General features: G+C 44.5%; 2 protein-coding genes across 9 annotated transcripts in view; one reads left to right on the top strand and one right to left on the bottom strand.

The window, feature by feature from the left end:
- Positions 1-17,943, top strand: part of FRRS1 (ferric chelate reductase 1) — a 33,335-nt gene extending 15,392 nt beyond the window's left edge. For 3 of the 8 annotated variants that reach the window (XM_036272283.1, XM_036272281.1, XM_036272282.1), the window contains exons 7-16: positions 1,962-2,060; positions 3,286-3,433; positions 5,144-5,257; positions 7,193-7,305; positions 8,035-8,121; positions 10,625-10,722; positions 10,961-11,019; positions 11,870-12,013; positions 13,271-13,332; positions 13,413-14,729. In XM_036272283.1, coding sequence (XP_036128176.1) covers positions 1,962-2,060; positions 3,286-3,433; positions 5,144-5,257; positions 7,193-7,305; positions 8,035-8,121; positions 10,625-10,722; positions 10,961-11,019; positions 11,870-12,013; positions 13,271-13,332; positions 13,413-13,505 — 1,017 coding nt within the window. In that variant the 3' untranslated portion in view covers positions 13,506-14,729. Of the gene's footprint in view, positions 1-1,961; positions 2,061-3,285; positions 3,434-5,143; positions 5,258-7,192; positions 7,306-8,034; positions 8,122-10,624; positions 10,723-10,932; positions 11,020-11,847; positions 12,014-13,270; positions 13,333-13,412; positions 14,731-17,682 lie in introns of those variants that run through there. The other 5 variants (XM_036272280.1, XR_004960900.1, XM_036272286.1 and 2 more) reach the window with 5 other exon arrangements.
- A 2,719-nt stretch (positions 17,944-20,662) lies between these two features.
- PALMD (palmdelphin) overlaps positions 20,663-27,156 on the bottom strand; it is a 47,534-nt gene continuing 41,040 nt past the window's right edge. Inside the window, exons 7-8 of the mRNA XM_036272288.1 lie at positions 24,660-25,745; positions 20,663-21,187 (exon numbers count right to left, since the gene is read on the bottom strand). Coding sequence (XP_036128181.1) covers positions 21,144-21,187; positions 24,660-25,745 — 1,130 coding nt within the window. The 3' untranslated portion in view covers positions 20,663-21,143. The remainder of the gene's footprint in view (positions 21,188-24,659; positions 25,746-27,156) is intronic.

The raw sequence follows: 27,156 nt of genomic DNA, 5'->3' as shown, positions 1-27,156 counted from the left end.
AGTACACATACTATATTAGCTTCTGTTTTCTGCGTTTCCCTGTCCAGTATCATCTTCTATAAACAATTTCTCAACACTCAAATTCTAGAATGTTCCCAGTTCTGACCTCTCTTGTATTCTGGATTGGGGTGTCCAGCTGCCCATTGGTCTTGTCTAGTTCGATGAGGGTCCAGACCGTCTTCTATAAAATCAAACTTATCTTCCCCATAATGTTCTCTGTTTCTTGGTGATCAACAACAATAATAACAAAGCAGCCATCATGACTAGCTTCTTGCTTCCTTTCAGATACTCTCCTGGGCAATTTGTAGACTCTCTCATTCACACTGCCACCGTCTTCTCCGGTGTTCAGGGAAATTTGGGTTGTGACTTAGCTTCCTCCCTTTTATTCACCTCTCAGGTCCTTGTCCTCTTATCCACTCCCAACTTTTTGTTTTGAAAAGTTTTAAATTTACATGAAAGTTGAAAGAATACTACAACAAACACTAGTCAGCCCTTCACCGACAGTTGCCACTTTATCCTTCTCTCTGTCCTCTTTCCGTGTGTGTGTGTGCGCGCGCGCAGGTGGACTGATGAGGTGTATATAAAATAATTCTTATAGTTCTTTAATGATAGACATTCTAGAAAACACACATTGTTTGTTTAAATCAGACTTCAGCAACCTCTTCCTGTGAAAACCCAGATGCTAACTTTTGAACTTGTGGGCAACACCGTCTCCGTTACAACTACGCAGCTCTGTCGTTACAGTGCTTGAGCGGGCACAGACAGCCCCCAGATTAATAGGCGTGGCTGTGTTCCACTAAAACTTTATTTATAAACACTGAATTTGGATTTCATGTTTTCACTTGTCCTGAATTAATATTCTTCTTTTAATTTAAAGAAAAACATTTGGATATGTAAACACCATTGTCAGCCCGTGGCCTGTGCAGAAACAGCTGCCAGACTGAATTCGGTCTGTGTGCTGTGGTTTGTCAGTTCCTGGTTTAATTCATGATGACTCCAAGTTTCTTATCTTGAGTTGAATATAAGATGCGTAACAGTGGATAATGGCTTTGCTAAGGTTATGTACTAGAGAGTTCTCAAATGTGGAGCTTTTAAAACTACATTTAAAACATGTTAGAATAGCAGAATAGATTTTAACTGGTTGTCCTTGGATCTTGTTTAAGGAGCTCAGTGACCAAAGCCCATAAAACACCTTGTTACATAATTTATGAAATAACCAAAACTCTACACAGTCCCTTTAGATTATTCCTTTGTCCCTTAAAATGGCACCATGTACTTTGAAGATGCAATCTGCCTTTTGGTAGTAATTTAAATAAGATCTAGTTTTCCGAGACTATTAGAGATTAAAGGATATATAAGAATTAGACTGGCAAAGAGTACTTCCTTGAACTCAGACATTTTGGTCTCAAGATGTAATACTGAATCTACTGAGTGTGTCCAACATGAGCAATATTTGGTTACAGTGTTCTGTCTTAAAAGTTACCCCCCAAACCAATGTAATATAGTGCATTTACAGTCATGAAAATTTGTGAGACAGAGATACTTATTTACAAATAAATATGCAGAACAATGTTCATGATAAATTAAGTAAAAAAAGTTCACAAAACTGTTTATTTTCCTATTTGGAGAGAAAAATGTACATATAAATACAAATAGATTCGGATGAATATATATGAAAGCATTAACAGTATTGCTCAGTTGGGGATGGGTTTATGGGCATATAAACATGTATGTCTATTTTAGCCAATTTTTAATACTGAAATTGTGTTACTTTCATATAATAACAAAATCATTTTGATTAATAAATTGGATAGCCAATTTTCTAGAATTCATAGTATCATTTAAGACTGTCAGTAAATTATGTTTTAAAATATCAAATACTATTTGATATTTATTAGGGACTTAAAAAAATAAAATATTGAAATTCCTTTAAAAATTTCTCCTTGACCATTGTTTCCCAGGGTGATGATGATGCGTATTTGTGTATCCATGAGGATCAGACTGTGCACATCCAACCTGCCCACCTGACGGGGCGGAGTCACCCTGTGATGGACTCCTGGGTAGGTGTGAAAGTTCTAGGAACCTCTGCCTGGCCTGCCCAGCTTCTGGCCACGTGGCTAACGGTGCCATGTCTGTGCAGCTAGGCAGCCTCAAACCCACAGTTAATAGCAGGGCCCGAGCAGGGGTTTGGCCGCAGGGTTTATATATATATATTATATATATAATAATATATAATAAAAGTATATAATGGTGTGTAACGTGATGTTTTGATAATCATATACATAATTAAATGCTTATTAGAATCAAACTAATTAATGTATCCATCTCCTCACATGGTCACCATTTGTGTTGGTAGTGAGAGCACCTGCAATGAACTCTCAGCAATTTCCAGTACTCAGTGCGTGTTTGTCGACTGTGGTCCCCACGCTGCACGTTCGATCTCTATGATCGCTACACTCGCTCGGCTTACATCCGTGCAGCTCCGTGCCCTGGCCCCACGTGTCCCTGTTCGGTGCCTCGGGCACAGAGCAAGCTTCTCCTGTAGGGGAAGATGAGTTCTTGCTTCTGTCACTTAAATCTTTTTTATTGCCTCTTACAAAAAAATATTTTATGGTTTATTGAGGTGGTCAAAGCATTGGCCTTGCTTTAAGCAGGGCTTTAGGAGGAGGCTTATGTTAGTAACACCAAGAATTTCTTGACCAGTGACAAAGAGGAGCGCACATGGTACAGACAGGTTCAGTGCCTTGGGCAGTTGCCTTAAGTGGCCCTTGTCGGCATCTGTGCCAAGGGTGGCCTGGGTGCGGTAGAGAAATGTCTCTTCCACAGGGCAGCTGAGCTCCGAGTGAGCGGTAGCCATCACCTGGGGAGGTGCCCTGTTCTCCACACCTTTCCCATGGGTCGACTCCCACAGGTGGTTGGAACCTCTGCACAGTTGCTCAGTGTCCTGTGGCCACTAGGGTTTTACTTGCTAATTGTTTCTTCAATGGTTTTGATTGTGTGTGAGTGGCCAGGTAGAGTTTTACATCTGCCAGAGTCTCTCACGTAGGGAGAGGAACTGTGGCGTTTGCCTCAAAGCAAAAATAATCTTTTTGCCAAGTGGGGTACAGACACAAACTGGGGGACGTCATTCCTCGCCCTTGTCAAAGGGGCAGTGAGGCACGGGGCAGTGTGGACAACACGCAGCAGGGTCTTCGAGAAAGGGAGTTGGACGGGGAAGGGTTTTGAGCATGTCTTATTTTCAGCCAGTCTCTGGAAAGTGCTGGAAGACCCGTTGTGTGTTTGTAGGACACTCTTGAGGACATGGCGTGGAGGCTGGAGGATGGTGTGATGCAATGTTCTTTCAGAAGAAACATCACTTTTCCTGGAGTTAAGAATAGATTTGATCTAAACACCAGCTACTACATATTTCTAGCAGCCGGTGCAGCTAATGATGGTAAGTGTTGTGTATTGATAAAGGTGATCTTTCCAAGATTTTTCTTTCTCTCCTTCCCTTTCCCCCTGCTCTCTAAACATTTTTTTATCTTTATTATTGAAAGTATTACACATTCCCCCTATTTCCCACATTGACCTAAAAATCCATCCATTTTATTTAGATTTTGAAATATTTTAAGCTGATTTAAGTTGTGTATAGCATTTTCACATACTTTAAAAGACTATCTTCTGTATCAGCAGCTTTGTCACCTCTTTCATTTCTAATATTGTTTGTGATATTTCTTTTTACCTGTGGTCAGACTTGCCCAAAACTCAGTTGATTTGATCAGTTTTTTATAGACTTGGTTTTTCTCTGATTTTTAGACTTAGACTTATTAGTTTGCTAATTTCTACCTTTATTTTTAATCAGTTCTTCTTTCTGATTTCCTAGGTTATATTTTGTCGGTTTAACTGTATCTTGAACTAAATGACTACTTCAGTGCTTTAAGCCTTTTTTTTCTTTAAGGAAATGCTTTTAGGTGATAAAAGCTTCTGAATAGAACCTTGATTGCATCATGTGGCTTTCAGTACAAACTGTCTTTATTGTTACTCATTTTTAAGACCTGTGATTTAGTTTTGATTTCCTATTTAACCCAAGGGTTATTTAAAAAAGAAGTTTTATAAATATCTAGGTGGGTCATTTTTTTTTTCCTAGCTTTTTGTTGTTAATTTTTAGTTTTGTTGCATTTTTGGTAGATAATATAGCTTGTTTCCTGTAAAGTTACTTCTTTTTGGAAATTATTGCCTTGTAGTCTGTGTTCTAATACATATTTACATATTTTTGTTTGGGATATATATATGTATATGTATATATGTATGTATGTATATGTATATAAATATAATCTGTTACATCAAATTTCTTAATTATTTTTATTCTTTTTGACATGCATTATATTCTAAAAATAATGTATGTTTTAAAATTTATTTACTTATTCTCCTAATGATGACCATTTAGCTTCTTTACATTATTTTGGCTGGAATACAAAAGTTTTTGTGAACATTCTTGTACATATGTCTTTGGGTAAAAGGTGAGTATTTCTGTAGGGTAGATTCTCAGAATGAATGAACCCACACACATACATACTCACATATACAAACTAATTGTAATAACGTGATACATTCACGATTTAAATTTATACATAACAAATAATAATATAATAATTCAAATCAAACTGTTTGCCTTGCTTTTCTTTGGGATTTTGCTGTGTTAGTAACCCAGGCCAAATCAACCATATGCCACATAACAGAGCATCGAAATGTTTTTGTCCTCCCAGGCCCAACTTCTGTTAGTTTAATCTAGGATTCTAGATTATTTTTTACATGTATTTTTTTTCAAGAATTATACTTGACATTTTCAATCATTTGTGGGCATATTAATAGTAATTATTTTGCGTAAACATGTTAAGCGTCTCTCACCATGACTCCCATTTCCCAGTCCTCACTCGGACTCCTGTCTTGGTTAGCTAAGTTATTTCAATAAGGTTATTGACCTAGCATCTACATTTATGTTGCTTTTACATATGAATGGCATTTATGCTGGTATTTGGTTTTTATTATTTTAAGAAATTTTCTTTTCATGTCATGACACTGTCTTTCCATTTTTTTCTCTTTTGAGGAAGTAATTCTTCTTTATCTTTTCCTTTTCCTTTTTTTTTTTTTTTAATAATTTCAGGTCGAATTTATAAGCATTCCCAGCAACCTTTGATTACAAATGAAAAGCATGACGTGACGGCTGATCCCGTGAACGTAGGAGGGTCGCGGGCCCCGCTCCTCCTGAGGGCTCATGGTAAGTGCCTGTGTGGTGGTGGTATCACTTTGAAGTCACTTTACACCTGGTGACTCAGCGCTGGTTGGATTAGGAATCGGTGGTGAACATAAGTTACAATGTTCAGAAATCTCTGGGTGACTGTTAACACTTGCAGGTAGCAGAATTTATCTTTTTTTTCTTTGGTTAATCTTCACCTGAGGATATTTTTCCATTGATTTTTTTTTTTTTTTTAGATAGAGTGGAAGGGAGGGAGGGAGAAAGAGAGAAACATCGATGTGAGAGAGAAACACACCAACTGGTTGCCTCCTGCACAACCCCGACCAATGTCTGAGGATCAAGGTACAAGCCCTTGACTGGGAATCAAACCCATGACCGTTTGATCCTCGGACCGACACTCTAACTGCTGAGCCAGACCAGCCAGGGCAGCAGTATATATCTTAATGTTTGCTACTTTTCATTAAAAATGGAGAACAGGGACAATTCCGTGGTTTTCACCCTGGCTGCACTTTGAAATCTCCACTGGAGCGTCTATGACATCTGTGATCTCAACAAGTGCCCTCCTGGTTTCTAATTAAACGTCACTGGGTTAGTTAGCTTAGCTTTTATGAGACCTTAATTCTGCCACTGATGAAAGTAAATGATAATTAAAGAGTAGTTTGTGCTCTGGCCAGTTTGGTTCAGCAGTTAGAGCCTCGGCCCGTGGACCAAAGAGTTGTGGGTTTGATTCCAGTCAAGGGCACGTACCTCGGTTGTGGTTTGGTCCCTGGCCCTGGTCAGGGTCGTGTGGGAGGCAGCCAGTCGATGTGTCTCTCTCACGTCGATGTTTCTCTCTCTCTCTCTCTCTCTCTCTCTCTCTCTCTCTCCCTCCCCCCCCCTCCCTCCCTGCCTCCCACTCTATCTGAAAATCAATGGAAAAATATCCTCGGGTGAGGATTTAAAAAAAAAAAAAGAGTAGTTTGTGATTTTGACTCTATAACAGATGTTTGGCTTCAAAGATACAGTTTGTTGTTGAAGAACTGATCAGCGTACAAGTAACTGAGGGAGTTCAAGGTACTCAGCCCTGTGCTTCAGTGTCTTGTACTTAAAATGACGACAGAACCTGGTCGGAACCTGGAAAGAAGGCGCCGGCGTGTGCTGTGGGGCAGGGAAGTCACCCCTCCATTACTGAAAGGTGGGGGGATAATGTGACGTAGACTGTACTGTCGTAAAATATTAGCGTTTGAGGACAACATTCCTTATCTGGTATATTTCCTTTACATTCTCCAGCATTATCTACTCTAGTAGAGTTTCAATACATTGTATTATAGCTAAGTTTGAAAATAACTTTGTGGTTGTTAATGCTCCAGTTAAAGTAATTGGATGCAGAAATAATGTTGTACCTATTTTTTATTAAACCCCCATTCAAGGTTATGTTTATTGTTTCTTTAGAGAGGGAGGAAAGGGGAGAGAGAGGGAGAGGGAGAGAAACATCCATCGCGTGCCTCTCACAAGGGCCCGACCGGGGATGGAACCCGCGCTCTAGGTACGTGCCCTGACTGGAATCGCACCTGCAGCCTTTTGGTATCTGGGGTGATGCTCCAAGCAACTGAGCCACCTGGTTGGGGCATCTATCTGTTTCTTGTGTTTTGGGAGTGAGCTGAGGAGGTTCTGAGGTCAATGCAGGCTCTATTAGTGTAATGGTTAAGAGCACAGTTGCTCAAGCTGCATTGAGCTCGAACCCTGGCGTAGCCTTGGGCAAGTCACATGACTGCCTGTGCCCTAGTCCCCACCCAGCAAACTGCAGTGATGTCACGGGGGGCACTGCCCAGGGTTGCTGTAAGATCACGGCTAGTGCACGGAGAGCGCGGACAGCGCCCCCCCAGGGCTGCGGGAGTGCTCGCTGCGCCGCGGTCGTGGTCCCATGCTGTGGGCCCTGGGACGCCGGCCGGACTGGTCTGTGCTGCCCCACTGCAGGTGCCTTGATGCTGCTGTCGTGGATGACTGCTGTCAGCGTGGGGGTCATCGTTGCCCGGTTCTTCAAGCCCGTCTTGTCAGAGCTCCTCTGTGGTGAATCAGCTTGGTTTCAGGTAGGTGGGGGAAGACCTTTAATGCAATTTCCATAGTGTTTGTACCTTGCAACATGAAAACATATACAGCATGTGGCTTTCTCCCCCTTTTTTGTGTTTGTGGTATAGTGGTTGTGGTTTTGGAACCCTAACACTTTCTTCTTTGGCCCTTTGGTTTCCTGACCAATTGAGAAGAGGCACCAGGTCCTGGATGCAGAGCACAGCAGAGCCGCTTTGTGAGGGGTCAGGCTGGGCTGGCGACTGGGCCAGGGCCGTGTGCATTCCTTTGTAACGTAGACTTTGGGAGCTAAATGGTCCTGACTTACATGTCCGGCCACCCCAAGTACAGATGGTCAAGGAAGGCAAGAGAGCAGGAGAGAGAAATCATGGGTCTTACTGTATTTCCAAGCAGGGGTCTGTTCTCTGGGCACAGGCCAATCATCGATGTCAGACTATCTAACTCACAGTTTACGTCATCTGTCTCCTCCGTGGATGGGAATGGAAACTAGGAGTGTTTCTCTGCCCCTGTGCATGGGATGAGGAGGCAGTCTCTCAACAGAAATCCAAGTGAGAGTCAATCAGGACCCCCCAAACAGCAGAACAAACCTTATCTTTCATGTGTCACATGTCAGATATCAATCAAAGGCATGTCTTCAGGGACTCTCACCCCATGACCTTGTTCCCTTGGTAGCACCAGCTCCTGTCTCTGACACAGGTGACTCCTCTCACGCTGTCATTTCACCCTTGCAGGTGCATCGGACTCTCATGCTCACTGCGTCCTCCCTCACCTGCGTTGCCTTCGTCCTGCCTTTCATCTACAGGGGAGGCTGGAGCCGGGTAAGCACATCTCACACTGGTTGCTCTTCTGTAGGTTCACTCGGATGTCCAAAGAGAAGCTGTTTTATTCTCAGATGATGGTAGAAAGGTATTTTTGCATGTATCCCTTTTTCCTTTTAAAAACCACCTGTTGACTCTTTTGCGTGGTTGAGTGTGTGTCAGTGCAGACCGCCTGGTCATGGGATGATTTCTAGGCTGCATCGAATGTTCCGTGCACTCTCTGTAGCTTAGTGAGTTTTCTCACGGAGAGTGGGGGGAGCTCAGAGCGCGGTGTCTGAGGCACATGAACATGTCGGTGGCCTTCTCTGGTGGCCACGGATGGCCACGAAGCCAGCTCTCCTGCCGCGTGGCCAGCCATGCTGCATGCTTTACACGTGTTGTTACCAGCTTGAAAACCTCGGAGGAAGTGGCGATGATAATCGCATGTCACAGGTGAAGAACTGAGCTTAGTCCCACACTTTACCTCCGCTCAGACCTCACCCTGGCCCAAGACTCACACCTTCAGCTGTGTGCTCAGGGCATGAACCTGCCTGTCTCAGGCATGCCAGACTTCATGGTCTTCATCCGCCCCGTCTCCCATTAGCTGTGGGCAGTTCCCTTCTAAGGCTACAACCTGGAGGTCACCCGAGCTCTGCTCTCAGCACCCCTGCCAGCTCCATCCGGAAGCCTGCTGGCTGGCATTCACGACCAGCGCTGCTCAGCATCACCGGCACTGCGCGTGGAGCCGCGTCCTCCGCCGGGGCTGCGCAGCCGGCTCCTCTCCGGTGTCTCCTCGTCACCCTGTCCACACACAGGCTGTTTGCAACCAAGATGGCAGAGTGATTTTTTCCCATTAATCCTCACCCGAGAATATTTTTTCCATTGATTTTTAAAGAGAGTGGAAGGGAGGGAAAGAGGGAGAGGAGAGGGAGAGAGAGGGAGGGAGAAACATAGATGTGAGAGACACATCAGTTGGTTGCCTCCTGCACAGCTGAGGGTGGAACCTACAACCCAGATACGTGCCCTTGACTGGAAACGAACCCAGGACCCTTTGGTGCATGGGCCCACGCTCTAACCACTGGGACATACCAGCCAGGGCAGCAGAGTGATTTTTTAAAAAACATAAATCGGGCCCTGGCCAGTTTGGCTTAGCAGTTAGAGCGTCAGCCCATGGACTGCAGAGTCATGGGTTCTATTCTGGTCAAGGGCACTACCTCATACCTCAGTTGCAGTACGGTCCCCGGCCCTTGTCGGGGTCATGCGGGAGGCAGCCGATCGATGTGTCTCTCTCATGTCATGTTTCTCTCTCCCTCCCTCTCTTCTTCCCTTCCTATCTCTATCTGAAGATAAATGGGAAAGTATCCTCAGGTGAGGATTAAAAACAAACAAACAAAAAAGTAAGCCAGGCCGTACCATTCCTGTGCCCCAGACTGGTTTCTCTGATGTCTCTCAGTTTTATTCTAAGTTGAAGATCAAGTCTGTCCAACAACCTCTGTGACTGGGCTCCCAGTCGCTCTCTGACCAGGTCTAGCTCGAGTGGCTGCACACTGGCCAGCGGCCAGCAGTCCTTCCGCTGGGTCTCACCAAGGCTCCTCCTGCCCCTATTCCAGTCTTCGCCCAGGGAGTCCTGCCGGCTCTGCTGCCGCAGCCCCTGACTGAGACATGTCACAGAATTCATTTACTAGGATTGTCTTCGTCTGCCTCCCTGCACTAGCACGTAAGCTCCGTGTCTGTTCGCGGGTACGTTCGAAGCATCCAGAACAGATTCTGGGGCCTCGCAGGTGCTCAGTGAGTATTTACGGAATAAATGAACAAGGCTGATCAAAAGTGAGCGATGTGCCTTAGTCAGAGCCTGTGCTTTGGTGGCACACACAATTGAATATTTCTGTTTTGCTGTCGCTACAGGAGCTCTGAGAAACACTGAGGGGGGTCTGAACAAACCACCCTAGCACCCCGGGGTGGGCACTCACGGCACACCCTGGTTCCAGGTGGCTGCAGTGGCTGCCGTGGTGTGGGTGGCCCTCAGTCCCTGCAGTCTGTGCGTGGGTCCCACCATCATGTATGTGCTGTGTGGCCCTGCATACACTGCTGGTGTCTCTCTCTGAACCCCCGCCCCTCTTTTAAAAAATATGTTTTTATTGATTTTTTAGGGAAAGAGGAAGGGAGAGAGAAATAGAAACATCAATGTGAGAGAGAAACATCGATCAGCTGCCTCCTGCACGCCCCCTATCGGAGATTGAGCCTGCAATCCAGGCATGTGCCCTGACCGGGAATCGAACCCAGACCTCTCAGTCCATGGGATGCCGCTCAGTCCACCGAGCCACACTGGCCAGGCCAGTTCCCCTTTTTGCATGGAGCATCAGAGTGTGCGCAGTGTGTGACTGGCAGAAGGCAGATGCTCAGTGGCCAGCAGCTGTTTAAAGCTACAGGAAAACATGGAGGATGCACAGATGCGTGTTATTTCTGACTTGAGGATTTGAATCGATGGTGAGTGAGAGCGTGACCACGTTGCCCCTCTGCTCAGCATGCAGGTTACCACCCCTACCTCGGCTGCCTGGTGCTGGCGCTGGCGGTTCTGCAGCCCCTCCTGGCCGCCCTGAGGCCGCCTCTGCAGGACCACAGGTACTCACCGCGTTCCCACAGGCCCCTCCATGAGCATCACTAGTTCGCAAACGAATCCCTCTTCACGTGGGAACGTTGTGTGTTTTATAAAATTCAGTGATGAATTCTGTTTACTTAAAGGGCTTTGGGATGTATTTTAGCTGTCTCATTTAGGGAGATGGCATGCTTTCTGTTCTCTTGGGGATTAATTGTAGTTCTGTCCCTTTGAAGAATCCTGACTGCTTCTCTTTCTGGGTAGAAGGCGCCTGTTTAACTGGACTCACTGGGCGATGGGAACGGCTGCTAGAATGATGGCAGGTAGGTGGCTGGGCCGCTCACCCGATGTAATTACTGGTTGCCCACAGTGCAGGTTGTTATTTGGCATCAGTGATTTTAGATGCATTAATAATTGGAATAATTGGTTGTTGAGGAGAAATCAGCCTTAAACACAGAAATCCAGAAAGGAATTTTTAGAGGTAACTATTTAAGTCATTATTTCAGTTTTAAGCTTAAGGTTTTTAAAATGACTTTAAAACTTTCCTCTTAAGACTTTTTTATTTTTTTATTTTTAAGCATTTGCCTTTGTAAGCAGAATAAACTTCGCTGGCAGCCAACTGTTCTAGCAGCTCAGGTTCAGGGTCATTTGTGAGCTGGGCTGAGGTGGGCTGGGGGTGGGGGGCCCAGCCCTCTGTCTCCAGGTGCTTCCCATGGGGATGGTGCCTTCCAGGGTTTGCAAAAGCCAGGTATGACTTCCCGATATGTTCCGATGCCTTATGTCATAAACACCTGAGCTGCTGTCTCCCTCCCTCGCGTTTCCATAGTCTGGGGCTCTTGGCGGGAAGGGGAGCACGTCACCACTGTTTCCAGCCTTGTGCCCCTCCCGACACCGCAGACCTAAAATCCCGTGCAAAGCTTGGTGCCTCTTTTTTGAAGAATTGGCACATCATGACTATAGCTTGTCATCTTACCCTTTCTAGTCTGATACTGAGACTAGAAAACACAGTAAATTAACTACTGGGTCTTAACTATTAATTTAATTCATCTCCTAAACGCTTTTAACATGTTTTACTTGACATAATACACACACGTGTGGGCACACTCACAATGACCTCTCTTGGTAGTGACTACATTCAAATAAATCTGCAGATATATTTTCTTATAAACACAGTGGCAGCGATGTTTCTGGGAATGGACTTACCAGGAGTGGACCTTCCTGGCCTGTGGAAAACCTACACAATGATTGGATTTGTGGCCTGGCACGTGGGGACCGAGGTCACCCTGGAGGTCCACACTTACCGGCTCTCCCGCAAAGGTGACTGCTCACAGAGCCACACCATGTGGCTCATTTACATACCAAGTGGAATGTAATTGATTTCTGGATACTGATGGTCACTATTACATGGTAGCTCATGAAATACTTCTGTTGTGATTACTCAGTGATAGACATTGTGGACATTCTCTGCTTTCTTTTTCATATTTGTTAGTACTAGAACTTGTGAGTCAAATATAAGGGGACGATTTCAGGCATGCTTTTTTTTTTTTAATCTTCACTCGACATTTTTTGTTCAGATAGAGTGGGAGGGAGAGACAGGAAGAGAGGGAGAGAGAGAAACATTGACGTGAAAGGGACACATCGAGTGGCTGCCTCTCGCACGACCCAACCAGGGCTGGGGACAAACTGCAACCGAGGTACGTGCCCTTAGCGGGAACCGAACCCGGGTCTCTCTGGACTGTAGGCCGACGCTCTAACCGGTGAGCAAACCGGCCAGGGAATTTCAGGCATGCTTTTACTGTGCGTGCTGGTCTGGCTCGCGGGATACACACAGAGCCCCGGATGCCTGGAGTGGAGTGGACCCTGAGGTGCAGGACGTAGAGATGCCCGAAGTGAACACGGGCGGGGTCGAGCCGCAGACACATTTTACCTGTCTGACCAATTTCCCGTGTGCTACCATGTAGGTGGCCTCAGACATCAGTGAGCTGGACAGGAAGCACCGTGCCCGAGTGGCAGGGTCCATCTGGTCTTAGTCCCAGCTAGGGCACTATACCTGTAGCCGCTGGGCATGGAGACATGAGTGGAGAATGGGTGATTTATTCTACTAGCGTGGAGTCTAGTTTTCAGCTACCTGCCCCCCAAGTGACAAATAAAGGTGACCTTCTAAAAACAAACCTCTTCATTGTCTAGTGTAATATGTTGTGCATTTAGGGGCTGGGTGGCTTTTAGGAGCCGATTTTTCTTGCCATTTTTGGTTCTTGATAGAAATATCTATGCGGGGCTTTTCCGACCACTGGGTTGTGGCCTGCTCTTCAGAGTACATTTGTACTTGAAACTTGGATTGTTAGGGGTTTGGTATGGCATTTATTGACTTCAAAAAGAGAGCATATTTTAAGTGCTTGTCTCAGTTTGTGAGAGCCTTCAATATTTGGGAAGTTTGCAATATTTGGTAGCTGGAAACAGGAGGATATCACCCTGGACATCAGCAGACACTACCTGTCTTTGGGCTTTGCTTTGAGAGTAGTGTTCGCCCACACACCCACTGGCCTTACACACTTATGTTTTTGTTCTTGACAGTTGAAATATTGGATGATACTAGGATTCAGATTATGCAGCCGTTTGCCATAGCCGAAGCAGAAGTAAGTCCTTCTTTTTTATTTGTTGACAAAAGCCTTCACAATAGGAGTTTCTTTCTCTCATCTGTCAGTTTTTCTTTCAGGGCCATGCATTTAAAAAGGCGGTGTTAGCAGTTTATGTCTGTGGGAATGTGACTTTTCTCATCATATTCTTATCTGCGATCAGCCATCTGTGAGCAAGCCAAGGCCAGGCTGTCACCGACCAGGTAATGGTTATCGTCAAGCCCAGGACACTAAAGGCCTGTGCTGACTCCTGGGGCGTGGCCATACCCTCTGATCGGATCCAGGCCACGTCACAGATGCATTCTGACGTCTGGTTTTTAGTGGTCAGTACGCAACAGGTCCCGTGGACTATAAAATGGTGTCAAGCCTTTGTGTGCCATTGAGTCTTAAAGGGAAGGTCGAGGAGAGGTGACACTCAGATATTTCTTTTTTCCTCCTGTTTATTGAATTTAACGGGGTGAGACTGGTTAACACAATTACACAGGTTTCAGGTGCACTATTCCACAACACATCATCGGTACACTGCATTGTGTGTTCACCACCCAAGTCAAGTCTCCTCCATCACCACTTGTCCCTCCACACCCTCCTCCACCTTCCCCCAACCCCTCCCAAATATTTCTTTGCTGAGATTTTAAGAATGGGAAAGGAAACAGGAACTACTTCGGAACAAAGGATGACAGGATAAAAGGAGAGGAGAGTAAATATATTTGGGGCTATAGGAGAGCTGTGGTACTTTTAAGACAACATCGATTTTTACTAGTTTATCTCAGTGGACTTTTTTCTAGGGCTTTTTGAGAAACTGTTTTTCAGTCCAGTTTTTGCTTTATGTATTTTGTTTCTTCTCTGGTAAAAATGGAAGTGGAGCTGACCTCATTGTAGGTTTAATTAACATTTAAATATATTATGAATATTATAATTTTGTTCTTAGCTATGTAATGCAAGTGTGCATCTTCTGCTTAAAAACTGCCTTTATATATTCAGCAACAGAGCTGAAATGGCATTTTATGTGTTAATTGTTTAGACAATAGGATTTGAGTCTGATAACCTTTGGAGGTTGTAGACTTGCATTTCTAAGTTAATAAAACTCACCCTTGTGAATATGTCTAAGTTACTCTCATTCCTTGTGGTAATAAAATAATCTGGGTGGTTCTGTTTTGCTAGAAGTTCCTGATGCTGTAATGAATTAGAATAATCAGTGTTACTTCCCTTCCTAGCAATAATTGCTCTTCTGTGTTATGGCTGGGTTTTATGCCTGCTATGAGGACTTCTAGCCAGTGGGTGGCACCATAATACCAACGTACTGCTTTGTTTCTGCTTCCTTGTGCTGAGATCCATTTGGATATTTGGTTGGTACTTTCCTTGAAATCCACCTTCTCAGTCTTTAAAAAAATTTTTTTCTTTATTGATTTTTTTTTTTTTTTTCAGAGAGAGAGGAAGGGAGAAGGAGAGAAAGAGAGAAACATCAATGAGAGAGAACATCGATTGGCTACCTCCTGCATGCCCCCCACTGGGGATCAGACCCACAACCTGGGCATGTGCCCTGACCAGGAATCAAACCAGCGACCTCTTGGTGCAGGGTCGACGCTCAACCAGTGAGCCACACGGTCTTGGTGACTAAGACTTTATTTGAAAAAAATTCTGCTTTTTTTGGGGGGAGGGTGTGTCATCAGGATTATGGGTTAGAAACTGAAATTAAGGTCCATTGTTATTTTTTCATTTGTTTGTTTTCTGTGATTATTTGTAACAATAGTTGGATATTTCCTTTTACATTCCTCTGACCCTGTAACAAATGAATACAACTGTCTTAGGCAAAGGAAATAAGCAAAAGTGGACATTCTTAAAATAAAAAAAGTGTAGGTAGACATTTTATTTCTGTTCTCATTATGTTGTAGTTTCTGGTTGGTCCAAGGACCTAGTTCTTATGTGGTGTAAATAACAGCCTCAGCCATATGTCCTGTATCTTTTACTGGGTAAAATGATATGGAAGTTTGTTTTTCTTCCTTATATTGGACTTTATCATAAGTACTTAGGGTTGAAATGTGAATTTTCTATGTTTGTATCAGGCTACTTAGTCTAAATATTCCTTTTGAATGTATGTATAAAAGAATTTTGTAGCATAGAAAATTAAATGTATGCTGAAATAGTTTCCTCCAGTCTTTGATTACAAGGGCCTGAAAGGCTAATAAATTTCTCTGATAAATTATATTCTATATATGACAAGTTCTTTGAAGGAGGAGATGGACCTTGGTTTGTTTGGTTTTTAAATACATGAACCTGCTAGATGTAGTGCTGAGACTGAGATATTTTAACTCTTGCCTTTTCACTGATTCATCTGTGGGAATATTTGGATATATCATCAATTGACAGAGTTGCCCATTTCATCTTAAAAGACCTTACCTTTTCATCTTAAAAGACCTTACCTTTTCAGTAATCCCAAATTAAGATTCTTCTGCTCATGGGTGGTTGATATCCACAAATTGAAAATCCCTATTCTTTACTTTTCTCAAGTTTTCTTTTCATCTTTGTAATAAATAATCTCGGTGTTTTTGTTTGTTTTTTAAACCATTTTTTAAATATGAGTGATTGTTAAACTAAATGCCTTTATATCTTTAGCAGTGTTGTCCAAGCAGTGAGCAAAATCATAAGTGTTTGTCTTAAAGATGGGTTCTTCTATAAAATAAAAATAAGTATGTTTTTTTGAAAAAACAAAAGGAAACAAATTCTAGAGAATTGTGATTGGGGTAGCATTCTGGTCTGTGGACACCAAAATGATCTTCAGAGCATAGGTGGTTTATGGCATAACTTACTGAGTAAATGAATCAACGTCACTTTGATGCTTAGATGGTTTTATCAGGATTTTGAGTCTGATGTGGGTTCAGTGACAATCATCCTTCACATCGGCCCCACAGTCCAGGACCCAGTGGGAAAGCAGGCTAGCACATGCCAGCCAGGGAGCTTTTGGCTGTTATTTGTTTATCTCTATACTCTGGTGAAGCAGGATAAAAAAGAACAAAGGTCTTTGTTTAAGATAATCTACTATAAATGGGAATGAAAGAAAGGCTTTTTCCAAGGCAGTGGTTCTCAACCTGTCCGTTGCGACCCCTTTGGGGGTCGAACGACCCTTTCACAGGAGTCACCTAAGACCATTGGAAAACACGTATTTCCCGTGGTCTTAGGCGGAGACACCGCTCCTCTGCCCGTCTCCAGGCTGTCCGCCCACATGCAGACACGCCCACAGACAACACGAGGAGCTGTATTAAAGGGTCCGGCATTAGGAAGGTTGAGAACTGCTGTTCTAAGGTCTTTCTAAATCTGATTAAGATCCACACTGGCTCTGTCCCCGTCCTGCATCCTTCCTCCTTGCCGAGCCCACCCCGGCCTGGTCTCTGCCCAGGTCACCGATGGTCACCTGCCTGGAATGCCCTTTCTGTTCCTCTCGTTCTGGCAAAAGCTAGTTTAGCAAATCCTGGCTCAAGATTATCCTCATTCTTGGAGCCTTCCCTGACTCTGTCTCCCACGTGGCTGTCTCCTGGTTCTGACCGTCCTGTAGGCTTAGGAGCTATGGTCCCTGGGCAGGTCACTGACCTTCTCTGATACCCATTCCTCCTCCTGTGCAGCCCGTCTCAAAGGAACCAGGAAGAGAAGCCTGCTAATGGGGCTGTGGGCACATTGTTGATGTTGGATCAGTGTTAAATTTCAGCAGGTTTTATATTGAAAATGTGTGTGTTTTTTTTTTTTTTTATCCTCACTTGAGGACATTTTTCCAATTTTTGTACAGATAGAGTGGGAGGGAGAGAGAGAGAGAAACATCGACGTGAAGGGACACATCGAATGGCCGCCACCCGCACGACCAACCAGGGCCGGGGACAAACTGCAACCGAAGTACGTGCCCCTAGCGGGAACCGAACCCGGGTCTCTCCGGACCGCAGGCCGACGCTCTAACCGCTGAGCCAAACCGGCCAGGGCTGTGTTGTTTTTTTAATAAAGAAATTTGATGTTCACTTTGAAAACATTGTGTTACGTGAAAAAGCCAGACACAAAAGGACAACTATTGTAGGATTTTATTTATTTGGGATACCTGGGCTAGTCAGATTCATGGAGAGAGAAAGTGGGATGGTGGTCAGCAGGGCTCCGGGGCGGGGGGGGGGCTTACTGCTGAGTGGGTTCTGGAGACTGATGGTGGTGATGCTTGCCCGACACTGAATTGTACGCTTAAAAGTGATGAAAATGGTAAACTTTGTGTTATTATTTTTTACCACCATTAAAAAACACAGAAAAAAAATTTGACGTTTGTAGCAACACTATTCACAGTAGCCAAATGTTGGAGACAGATCACATGTCTGTCAACAGATGGATGGATGGATGGATGGATGGACACACCGTGGTTCGTGCATACAGTGGTCCATTCTCCTGCCATAACACGGAGTGGAGTCTCGGTGCTGCAGTTGGAGGAACCCTTCAAAGGCCACACTAAGGGAGAGAAGTCAGACACCGAGGGTCCCGCGTCATGATTCCGTCTGTACGAACGCTCTGGAACAAGTAAATCCATAGAGACCAGCAGAGTGGGGGCTGCCAGGGATTTGGGGTGTGGGAGCAGGGAATGGGGAGTGATTGCAAAATGGCTATACCATTTTATTTCGGGGTGATGAAAATATTTTGGAGATGGAGGTGGGAATTGCACAACATTGTGAATTAAGAAATGCCACTGAAGTGTTCACTTAACATTATTTTTGGTTTTTATGTGAATTTCACCTCAGTAAAAACAAATAATTGGTCTTGTTACTGCTTTTGGATTATACCTTTGGGTGGAAAGATCTGGGGGTTTTGCAGGCCCTAAACTTAAGTTCAATTTCTTAATTTGTTATCAAAGAAGTTAATGTGATTATATATTATGCCTGGACTTATACCTCTGGTTTAGGGGAGAAAAAGTTCTTCACGTTTGTAGAGCATACCTTTAGAAGTATGTCTTCTTCGTATGACATCTTATTCACATGTAAAAGAAATCGTATTGTATTCTGCGTTTCCTGTAAGGATCTAAACAGATTTTTAAAAATTCCTCTTCAGACACAAATATATGGTAATCAAGTTCTTGGGATAAAAATTTCCTGAATCTAATAATGGCTAAGATCTTGTCAAATGGACTCTCCTCCAGAAAACTAATGTAAACTTCAAAAAGCAGCTGCCCGAAACCCCCGAGGGTGGGCAGGAGGAGGAATAGTCTGGTGTGGAGTTCCGTTCCCACGGGGTTAGCCTCAGAGCAGTGGCCGTGAGCCGTGCGGTGCTGAGTGGCAGGGGACTGTGGTCTCCGGCAGGCACTGCTGGCCGGCCACCTGCCGCTGTCAGGAGGGGAGGGGGAGGGATCCTGGAAAGGAAACAGAAGAGATCTCAGCTCCTGTTTGCCCACAGCTCTGGCAGACTGAGCTGTATGTTTGCTAGAAGTTAAAAGATGTATAGGAATAGAAACAATGCAATAGGACCATATAGAATTGAAGAGCTGAAAAAACTATTTGAAAAAATTCAGTGGATAGAATATTAGAATGGAGACGACAGGAAAAAGAGCCCATGGACTTGAAGATAGATCAATAGAAATTATCTATATGAAGAGAAGAAAGAAAACAATTTGGAAAATAATTGAACCTCAGGGACCTGTTAGATATAAGATCTTTGGTATTATCTCAGAAGCAGAGGAGAATCTCTGGCTCTACTGACTAGAAAATGCCCACATTTGATAAAATTTGTTAACTACTGATTCCCGATGCAGGGAGACATCTTGAGCAGGCAAATCTGAAGACAGGCATATGCAAATCATAGTCAAACTCTTGGAAGCAAAAAGTACAGAGCAAATCTTGAAAGGAGAGAGAGAAACAGGAAACATTATATCCAGACATTACATTCCAGCATATGACTTTTCATAGGAATCAGTGGAGGCCAGTGAGGGGAATGACATCTTAAAGTGCTGAAAGAGAAAATAAGTCAACAAGAATTCTATACAAAGAAAAATAGCCTTCAAGAATGAGGGCAAATGAGACATTTTTGGGTGAAAGGCATCTACGAATTTGTTGCTAGCATGTATGTACTACAGGAACATGTTCTGCAGGCTGAAGAAAAGTAGTCCATGGATCCTCAAAGGGCTAAAAACAATGCTAAATAATTGGTCAATAGGAAACCCTTTTTTGGAAATTTCCTACTTAAATTCTTGATAATAAATATGTCTGTTAAAAGCCAGAAAAAAAAAGAGTTGACATTGCTTTGTGGGGTTAAGAGGGTGTGCAGATGAACAAGCCAGCACTGAGGATGCAACGGCTGATGGGGCGCCCGGCGTCTGTTTATACAAAGTATACACTGCTAGTTCTAAGTGAAAAGTCTGAAGTAGTGTGGAAATTTAAGGATGCGTATTGTAATTCGTAGGGCAATAAAAAAGCAAGGTGTGTGTGTGTGTAGCCAATACAGAAATTAACATGGAATTTTAAATTCTTTAAATAATTTAATTAAAAATGCAAGAAAGGAAAAATGAACATAAAACAGAGGTCAAATGGAGAACAAATAATAAAATGGTGGGCCAAAACTCAACCATATTAATAATTATATTAAACATTAGTATACTAAATACTCCAATTAAAAGGTAGTGGTCAGATTGATAAAAATGTAAAATCCAGGATACGATTTAAAATTAAAGGGGCAGATGGTTGAACGTAAATGAATGGAAAAAGGTATTCCATGAACTAGTAAGCATGAAGACAGGTGAAATGTCTGTATTTATACTAGAAAAATTCATTTCAGAGATACAGACCTTTCTTAATGTTTAAAGCATTAATTTGTCAAGAATACAATGCAGTGATAAATACATTTGTGCCTAATAACAGACCCACAGAACCCAGGTAATAGGCACTGGCAGGATCAGGGAGGACGCATGGGAGTGGACTCTGAGGCGCTGGGTACAGGAGAGAGTTGGCATCAAACTATTCTTCAAATTAGGATTTCACATCCTGGCAAGAATACTTAGGAATGACATGCTGTACACAGTCTTACAGCATTTTAACATGAGGATTTTCTAACTTGTTTTCCAGCATTGGTCAAATCTTAGACCAGACTTGTGTCCTTTGAGAATATGGAAATATTCTCTATCCAACAGCCTTAGGTCATAGTCATTGAACCGGGGGCTCACATTGAACTGAATGAAAGAAAGGATGATATTTCAAGAAGAATGAACTTGCCAGTTATCATCTGTAAAGTCATATACACTAGTAAGATAATCCAAATCCAGCCCCAAATCTGAGGATAATTACTGCACACACCTGTTGGATGTAGGCAAAGACTTGAAGTCTCTGCCGAGTCCTCTGACTGGGTCCTCAGTGGGAGGATGTGGTTGTCTTAAGGCATGTTTCCTTGTCAGAGTCAAAGATGAATATTCCTGTGAGGAGGGGCAGTGGTCTCCTATGATCTTTCATTTGTGTTAGCAAAATTACAACATCAACTAATAGAATATAGTCAGGCTATTTTAAATAACTTTATTCTTAAATTTAACAAGCTCTTACTAGAAATGCTTTGGTATCAATACAATAAAAATATGCTGGTTTTCTCCCCACCGAATCACGTCAAGTAACTGGAAAAGTTGAACGTCCGTTCTCCCAGATTGGTTGCAACATTTTGCTTTGTACAAATAATGACTACTACTTATTCACATGGCTTACTATGGGTATAATTACAATTTTTTTTGGATTGCAAGAAAAGAAATAAAATATTGAGGAGAGAAAGTGGCAAACATGTCTTAGTTTCTTCCCCGAAGGATATTCAGGTCGATGGCACGCCTCTCAGATAACTTTCTTCCCCAGTTTTGCCATTCTCATCCTTAAAGCTGCAAATCAAAGAAAAAAAGTTTTATGTAAAAAGACTTAATTTTCACTCTAAATGACCATTTCATAGAATGCAGGAAAGTTTGAAACATACCTCAGATGATTTTCTCCAACAATGTAAGCATTGTTTTAGTAGCACAAAAAGACAGTAGAAATAGTAAGCTATGATTAACGTAGGGCAAAAGCAGGCTCAGAATAGAAGGAATCTGTTTCTATAAAGCTTGGGGAGGTTAGAGTGAACACAGCATGAGGACATTCAGTGAAGGTCTCAGAGGACAAAGCTGTGTGCCTCCTCAGGAGTGGGGTGATCCAGGCCCCTTCCTCACTGTCCCATTTCTTATGGGGAAAAGAATTCTTAATTGTTAGAGTGTGCTAATTCCTTCTTTACTCCTGTGGCAATAGATGGTGTGTGTCAGGTAGAGGTGTGTGGCCAGTGTGGGCAACAGGAAGGGCCGGAGATGCACAGCCAAGAAACCCGGGCTGCCAGCTCCCCTCTCTCTTTTCTGCTCTCCATCTCCCCTCCCCTGTAATTTGACATGAGCAATTCAGACTCATGTCGTTGGCTGGTTGAACTTGGCGGAAGAAGCTTGCCTCCTTGGTTCCTAATGATTGCCTTAGGTTGGCCATATTGGCACCAATAGCATACGGATCCCCTGGAGCTGAGGTTCCCCACCTCTTCACCCTGAAATGCCTTCTTCATCCTGAAATGCCACAGACATCTCAGAGGGGGAGAACACAGCTAGAAGTACAACAGGTTGGTGAGGATGCCCAAGAAGACCAGCCGTGCAGTTGGTGGGGACAGGAGTGCAGTTCCGGGGAGAGCTTGCTGGGGCCACTCACTGGCAGAAGTGTCTGGTATTGAGCTGTGTCTTAGATCATGACCTTGTTCTGTTTTTCTTTCTTTTTTAATCCTCACCTGAGGACATTTTTTTTTTTTTTGCATTTATCTTCAGATAGAGTGGGAGGGAGAGAGGCAGGAAGAGACAGAGACATTGATGTGAGAGAGACACATGGATCGGTTGCTACCCACTCAACTCCACCCGGGGCAGGGACAAACTGCAACCGAGGTGCGTGCCCTCAGCGGGAACCGAACCCGGGTCTCTCCAGTCCGCAGGCCGACACTCTAACTGCTGAGCCAAACTGGCCGAGGCCAAATGTTCTTGTTTCTTATCCTATTCAAAGTTTTGACTGAAAAAGACCATCCATAGGTTCTCCAACCTCCACCTTTTCCCATCTTCCTCTTTCATGTTCTTTTCCAAGTTAAAAATTGTTGTTAGCTAAGGCTTTCATGACAACATCTACACTAAGAGAAAAACAATTCCTAACCATTGTGGCTTCCGGAAATAGTAATATTTAGCAGGGGACCTATTCCATAAATAAAGGGGTTGACTGAAGTGGTGAATTTTCAAATACCAACAATACAATTTTTGGGGTTTTGGGGCAGAAGCTCAAACTACTTGGAACTTGTGGACTCGAGGTGCACAGGGACTGTGTATTCTATGGATAGGGGTGCCCCTGAGGGCATATGTCAATATGATATGCTTATTTAAAAATCCCATAAAAACATATTAGCGCTGTAATCCATGTATTGGATTAGAAAACAGCAACATCAAACCATATGATGGGAGGCAAGGAATTTGGAGCATTCTGTTTATAAGATGCTTTGACTGATAGCGCAGAACTTGGTATTGTTACTTTGTCTGGAAGTCGTTTTCCTGTTTTCATTATTTTAGTTCAGTGCCATGATTAGTGTTGTCTGGAAACATTAGTCACTTCCTGTCTTGTTCTGTGAGGTCAGTGTGTTGACATGGTAGGGGAGAAGGATCAGGGTGTTCAGGAGGAGCCGATTAACGTCCAAATTAAAAAATGGGAGGCTTTAGAGCGGGTCATGTTACAGCTCCCGTCCAGGCAGTGACCCCTTATTCTGTCTTCCATGTTGTTTTAAAAGTGAATTTAAGATGCATAGTTTTTTTCAGCAGACACAGCTCATTCTCAAAACAGAAAGGGATGTTTAGTTTTAGCAGGTTTCCGTTGTGGAGGACACACCATTCAACTTGGATTGAGGAAGATAATGTAAGTGTCCCATCACCAAGAGCTTAGAAATGCTTCAGATTATTCAATTACAGCAGGTAAGCGTCTCTTCACTACATAAAAGGCAGGAAGAGGTCTGTTTCATGGTATTGTTGGCAAACCAAGACCGGGTTTATTGGGTGCAGAGGAAGAAACCTTCCAGAATGGTACAGGGACTCACACACTTTTGTAGAGTTTTCAGGTCTGCTTGCTGGACTAGCTGGGACTCAATAGTGACTGCTTTTGAATGAGAATTCATCTATTAGAGACATTTATAATGACTGCCCCTTTCATATATCTAGTATCTATATGTCTGGGTAAGTTGATGATGTCTTTAGCAAGGTGAGTACAGCTTTTATAATTGATTTTGTCAGAGTCCTATTTAGTCTTTTATTTTTTTGGATAATCTTTACCTGAGATATTTTTTCCATTGATTTTTAGATAGAGTGGGAGGGAGGGAGAAAGAGAGAAACATCGATGTGAGAGAGAAACACATCAATTGGTTGCCTCCAGCACAACCCTACCAGGGCTGGCATTGAACCTGCAACCCAGGTATGTGCCCTTGACTGAGAATCGAACCCTTTGGTCTGTGGGCCGACACTCTAACCACTGTTCAGGGCTTCTTTAGTCTTTATGAATGATGAACAGAATACACTATCCAAGTGCTGACAAGGAATCTAAAATAGAAGAGCTATTATTTTGTAGAAGAAAAGGGTTTTCCACCCAATGCTAAGAAAGATAGGTGGATAGCCATCAAACTTTATAGAGGACGAGAAATGCAAATATATAGAAAATAGAAAAAATAAGTGTTCTGAATTAGGGATGGCTATGCAAAATAAAATGTAGTTATGTGTGCTGGATAAACTGACATTCTGTTTTAAAATATAGAAAAATTAAGGAAATAAAGTTAATAAAACTATGGAAGTATAGAGAAATAAGATATAGCAAAGTAATAAAATATCACCCTGAAAACATAATTTGTTTGTTGCTTTTTCTTGCAAAAGTAAGGCAGTTTGTTAGCTTATGTAGAAAGTTAAATCACAAGCAGCCACAAAAGTAGGCAGCATAAGATTCTGGAGGAAAAAGATACGATGTTGATGATCCCACTTATTAGTGATTTAAATGCATTTCACACACAGGACCACACCCTGACAAAAGGTGAATTTCAAGTTATTAATCAATCAACGCAATATCCAAGTGAGGCAACAATTTTAAAATGTAATTTTTCCTTATCTTTTGAATTGTGAATCACAGTGACAGTGAAATCAGCACTAATAATAAGCCACAGTGTGTATTAGCCTATGGGACGGTCAGAGAAGCTGAAAGCAAGAGGGTCTGCTAAGGACACAAAGCCCAGGTGTCACAGGAGTAAACAGCAGCGGCAAGCCCCGTCCTTTCTGTTACCTGTTAGGGATGGATCCTCCGTCCCATCTCCAGCCATCTGAGCACCGAGAGGCGAGCGGCAGGCAGGGCTGCCCAAGCTTGCTTCTTGCTCTTGCAGGGATATGGAGTTTTTGTGGGGAGAAGGGTGGTGTGTGTTTTCATGGGGGCTGACCTCTGTTCTCTTCCTAGGCAGTGGTGTTGGTCTGACAGGCTGGTAGACCTGAGGACAGGGCGCTGTGGGATGGGGGGATGGCTTCTCAGCGCCCCCGTCCCCCTCCTCTTCCTCATCAATGACAACCAGCTCAGCGTGGATGACTCCGTCGTACCCCGTCAGGAGCCTCTTTTCCTCTTCGTCGTCTGCCTGCTGGTACCCCATGAAAATCATGGTCACGGGTTTCGCGTCATCCATGTCAGAAGGCAGGGAGTGGACGATGTTGTATCTCACATCTTCCTCCTCCTCCTGGTGAGGAGGGGCAGGGCCCTGGCATTCGGAGCTCCCCATGGGCACTTCTCTGGGGCTGCGCCTGGCCTGCGGGGAGGGCGTGCACCGGTCCCGCGTGCCATCCGACCCTTCCCAGGGAGCCGGCAGCCTCTGGTGGGGGGCGCGGGGTGTCTCTGCGCGCTGAGTGCTGGATCGGGGCTGCGGGACCGGCCGAGCGGGGCTGACGCCAGTCGGGCTGGTGCCCCGCTCCTCCGAAAGCCCGTTGTCCACGTGGTGTCCAAGGTCGTCCCTGCCACTCGCCAGTCCGTTCGCTTTCATCTTGATCCTTTCGTGAAAGTTTGGGCCGGGAGGTGCCTTCTCTCTCTGCGGCGTGGCGGGCCTGCAGAACGGGTTGGCGAAGACCGGCTCGTGGAACTGCGTGGGGGACCTGGAGCGCCGCTCCGAGGCCTGCCGGAGCAGCTCCTCCACCTCGGCGGGCGCCAGGCCGGCCGTGCCGTTGAGCGCCGGCCCGCGGCCCGGGCCCACCGCGTGCACCGACCTGCGCCCGTCGTCGTACACCTTCACCCCCGCCCTGCAGTCGTCGGAGGGCAGCGGGATGGAGGACAGCACCGTGCTTTCTCCAGTCTTCGGGTCTCTTTCCACCTTGATCTCCATGGCGTACAGAGCTGTCGAGACACACAAATCCCGCCCTGGCTTCAGTTAGCTCTTGGAACGAGCCTGCGTCCACCCGTTCCTTCCGTGCAGCAGTGTGTCTCCCCCCCCCCCCCCCCCCCCCGTGCTGGGGCCCATGGGGACGCCTAGTGTTGTAATTCCTGACTTTATCCATGAACTACACAGTGACCAATACTGCGGTGACGTGGTTTTTATGTCAGGATGTGTGAAATCAGTGTAAAATGGGAAGGACTGGAGACGAGAAGTGGCTGGTTTCAAATAGTAAGGATGGTCAGGGGACCCAGATCTGTTCTTTCTAATGACTAAATCCAGCCAGACAGATTGCCCCTCTGCACGCCTGGGTGGGAGGGGCCAGGTCTCCTGGGTTAGGGCGAGTAGGCCGCTCTGTGCATCCCCAGAGGTCAGGGCTCAGCACAGTCCCCAGCTTTGCTAAGTCCCAGCCTGGTGCCACTACGGAGAGTCCCCAGGGTCCCTAAGGTCTCCACAGTGGGAGGTGGCGTCAGTGTGAACTGGTATTGACCAGGGACGGAGCTGGAATCACAGACCTCTCCTTTTGCCCCTTGTTCCCTTTCATTTTCACTCCCATTTTCAAGTAGAGAAAGGGCTAAAAATAGAGGCTATCAGCTGTCCTGCCCCAGGGCTGGAGAGAGCCAGTTGGCTTGGGGGAAGCTGAGGTCTGCTGCATGGCCCAGGCCAGGTCCTTGCGGCTGGAATTTTAACTGGCATTGGAGAGCTAATAGGATTGTGGGCAAAATGACAGCGTGGCGGGCTCACCCTGGTGATGTCCCCCACCTTCCTGCGGAAGCCCTTCCCACTTCCTTGATGGCAGCAGCTCGGGCTACCCACTGAACTGCAGGGCCCTCATCCACCCTTCCCCAGCCGTCTCTGCTTCCTTCTTGTTGGCACCCTCAATCCCTAACGATATATTTTCTTTCTTTACCTCGTTTTTATCTGTTTTCTCCCTTAACATGTCAGGTCCATGAGAGTCTTGCTGTTTTATTCACCACTGTATTCTTAGTGTGAGGACTGAGTTTGGTGTACAGTGCAGCTCACTAAATGATTGCTGAACGAATGAGCAAGTGAGTGCTACTGCCTGGCAGACAGAACATTGCTTCCTTTCTGGCTTAAAATGCAAAGTGCCCTCTCTGCCCCCATCTAAGCCTTCATTTCCCCAGAGGCTTTGGCATATTGTTTTATGAAAATCTTTCCCCCATGGGGGTAAACAACACCTAGGCTTCCCAAGGGGGAATAGTTTTATTTTCATGGAGGATCTTAGTGACCCAAGAAAGTGTGTTTGATCAGGGGAGCTTTGCTTTTAAGAGCTGCTTGTTCCCTTCAGGTCTTTCTCTTCTCTGTCCTTACCTAGTTTGCTAGGGAGTAAAGTGCATGGGACAGGTACCCCAG

The sequence above is a fragment of the Molossus molossus genome, unplaced genomic scaffold (assembly GCF_014108415.1).
Source record: "Molossus molossus isolate mMolMol1 unplaced genomic scaffold, mMolMol1.p scaffold_m16_p_20, whole genome shotgun sequence".
Classification (NCBI taxonomy): Eukaryota; Metazoa; Chordata; class Mammalia; order Chiroptera; family Molossidae; genus Molossus; species Molossus molossus.
Note: the sequence above shows the minus strand (reverse complement) of the source record. Positions and strands in the feature narration are given on the sequence as shown.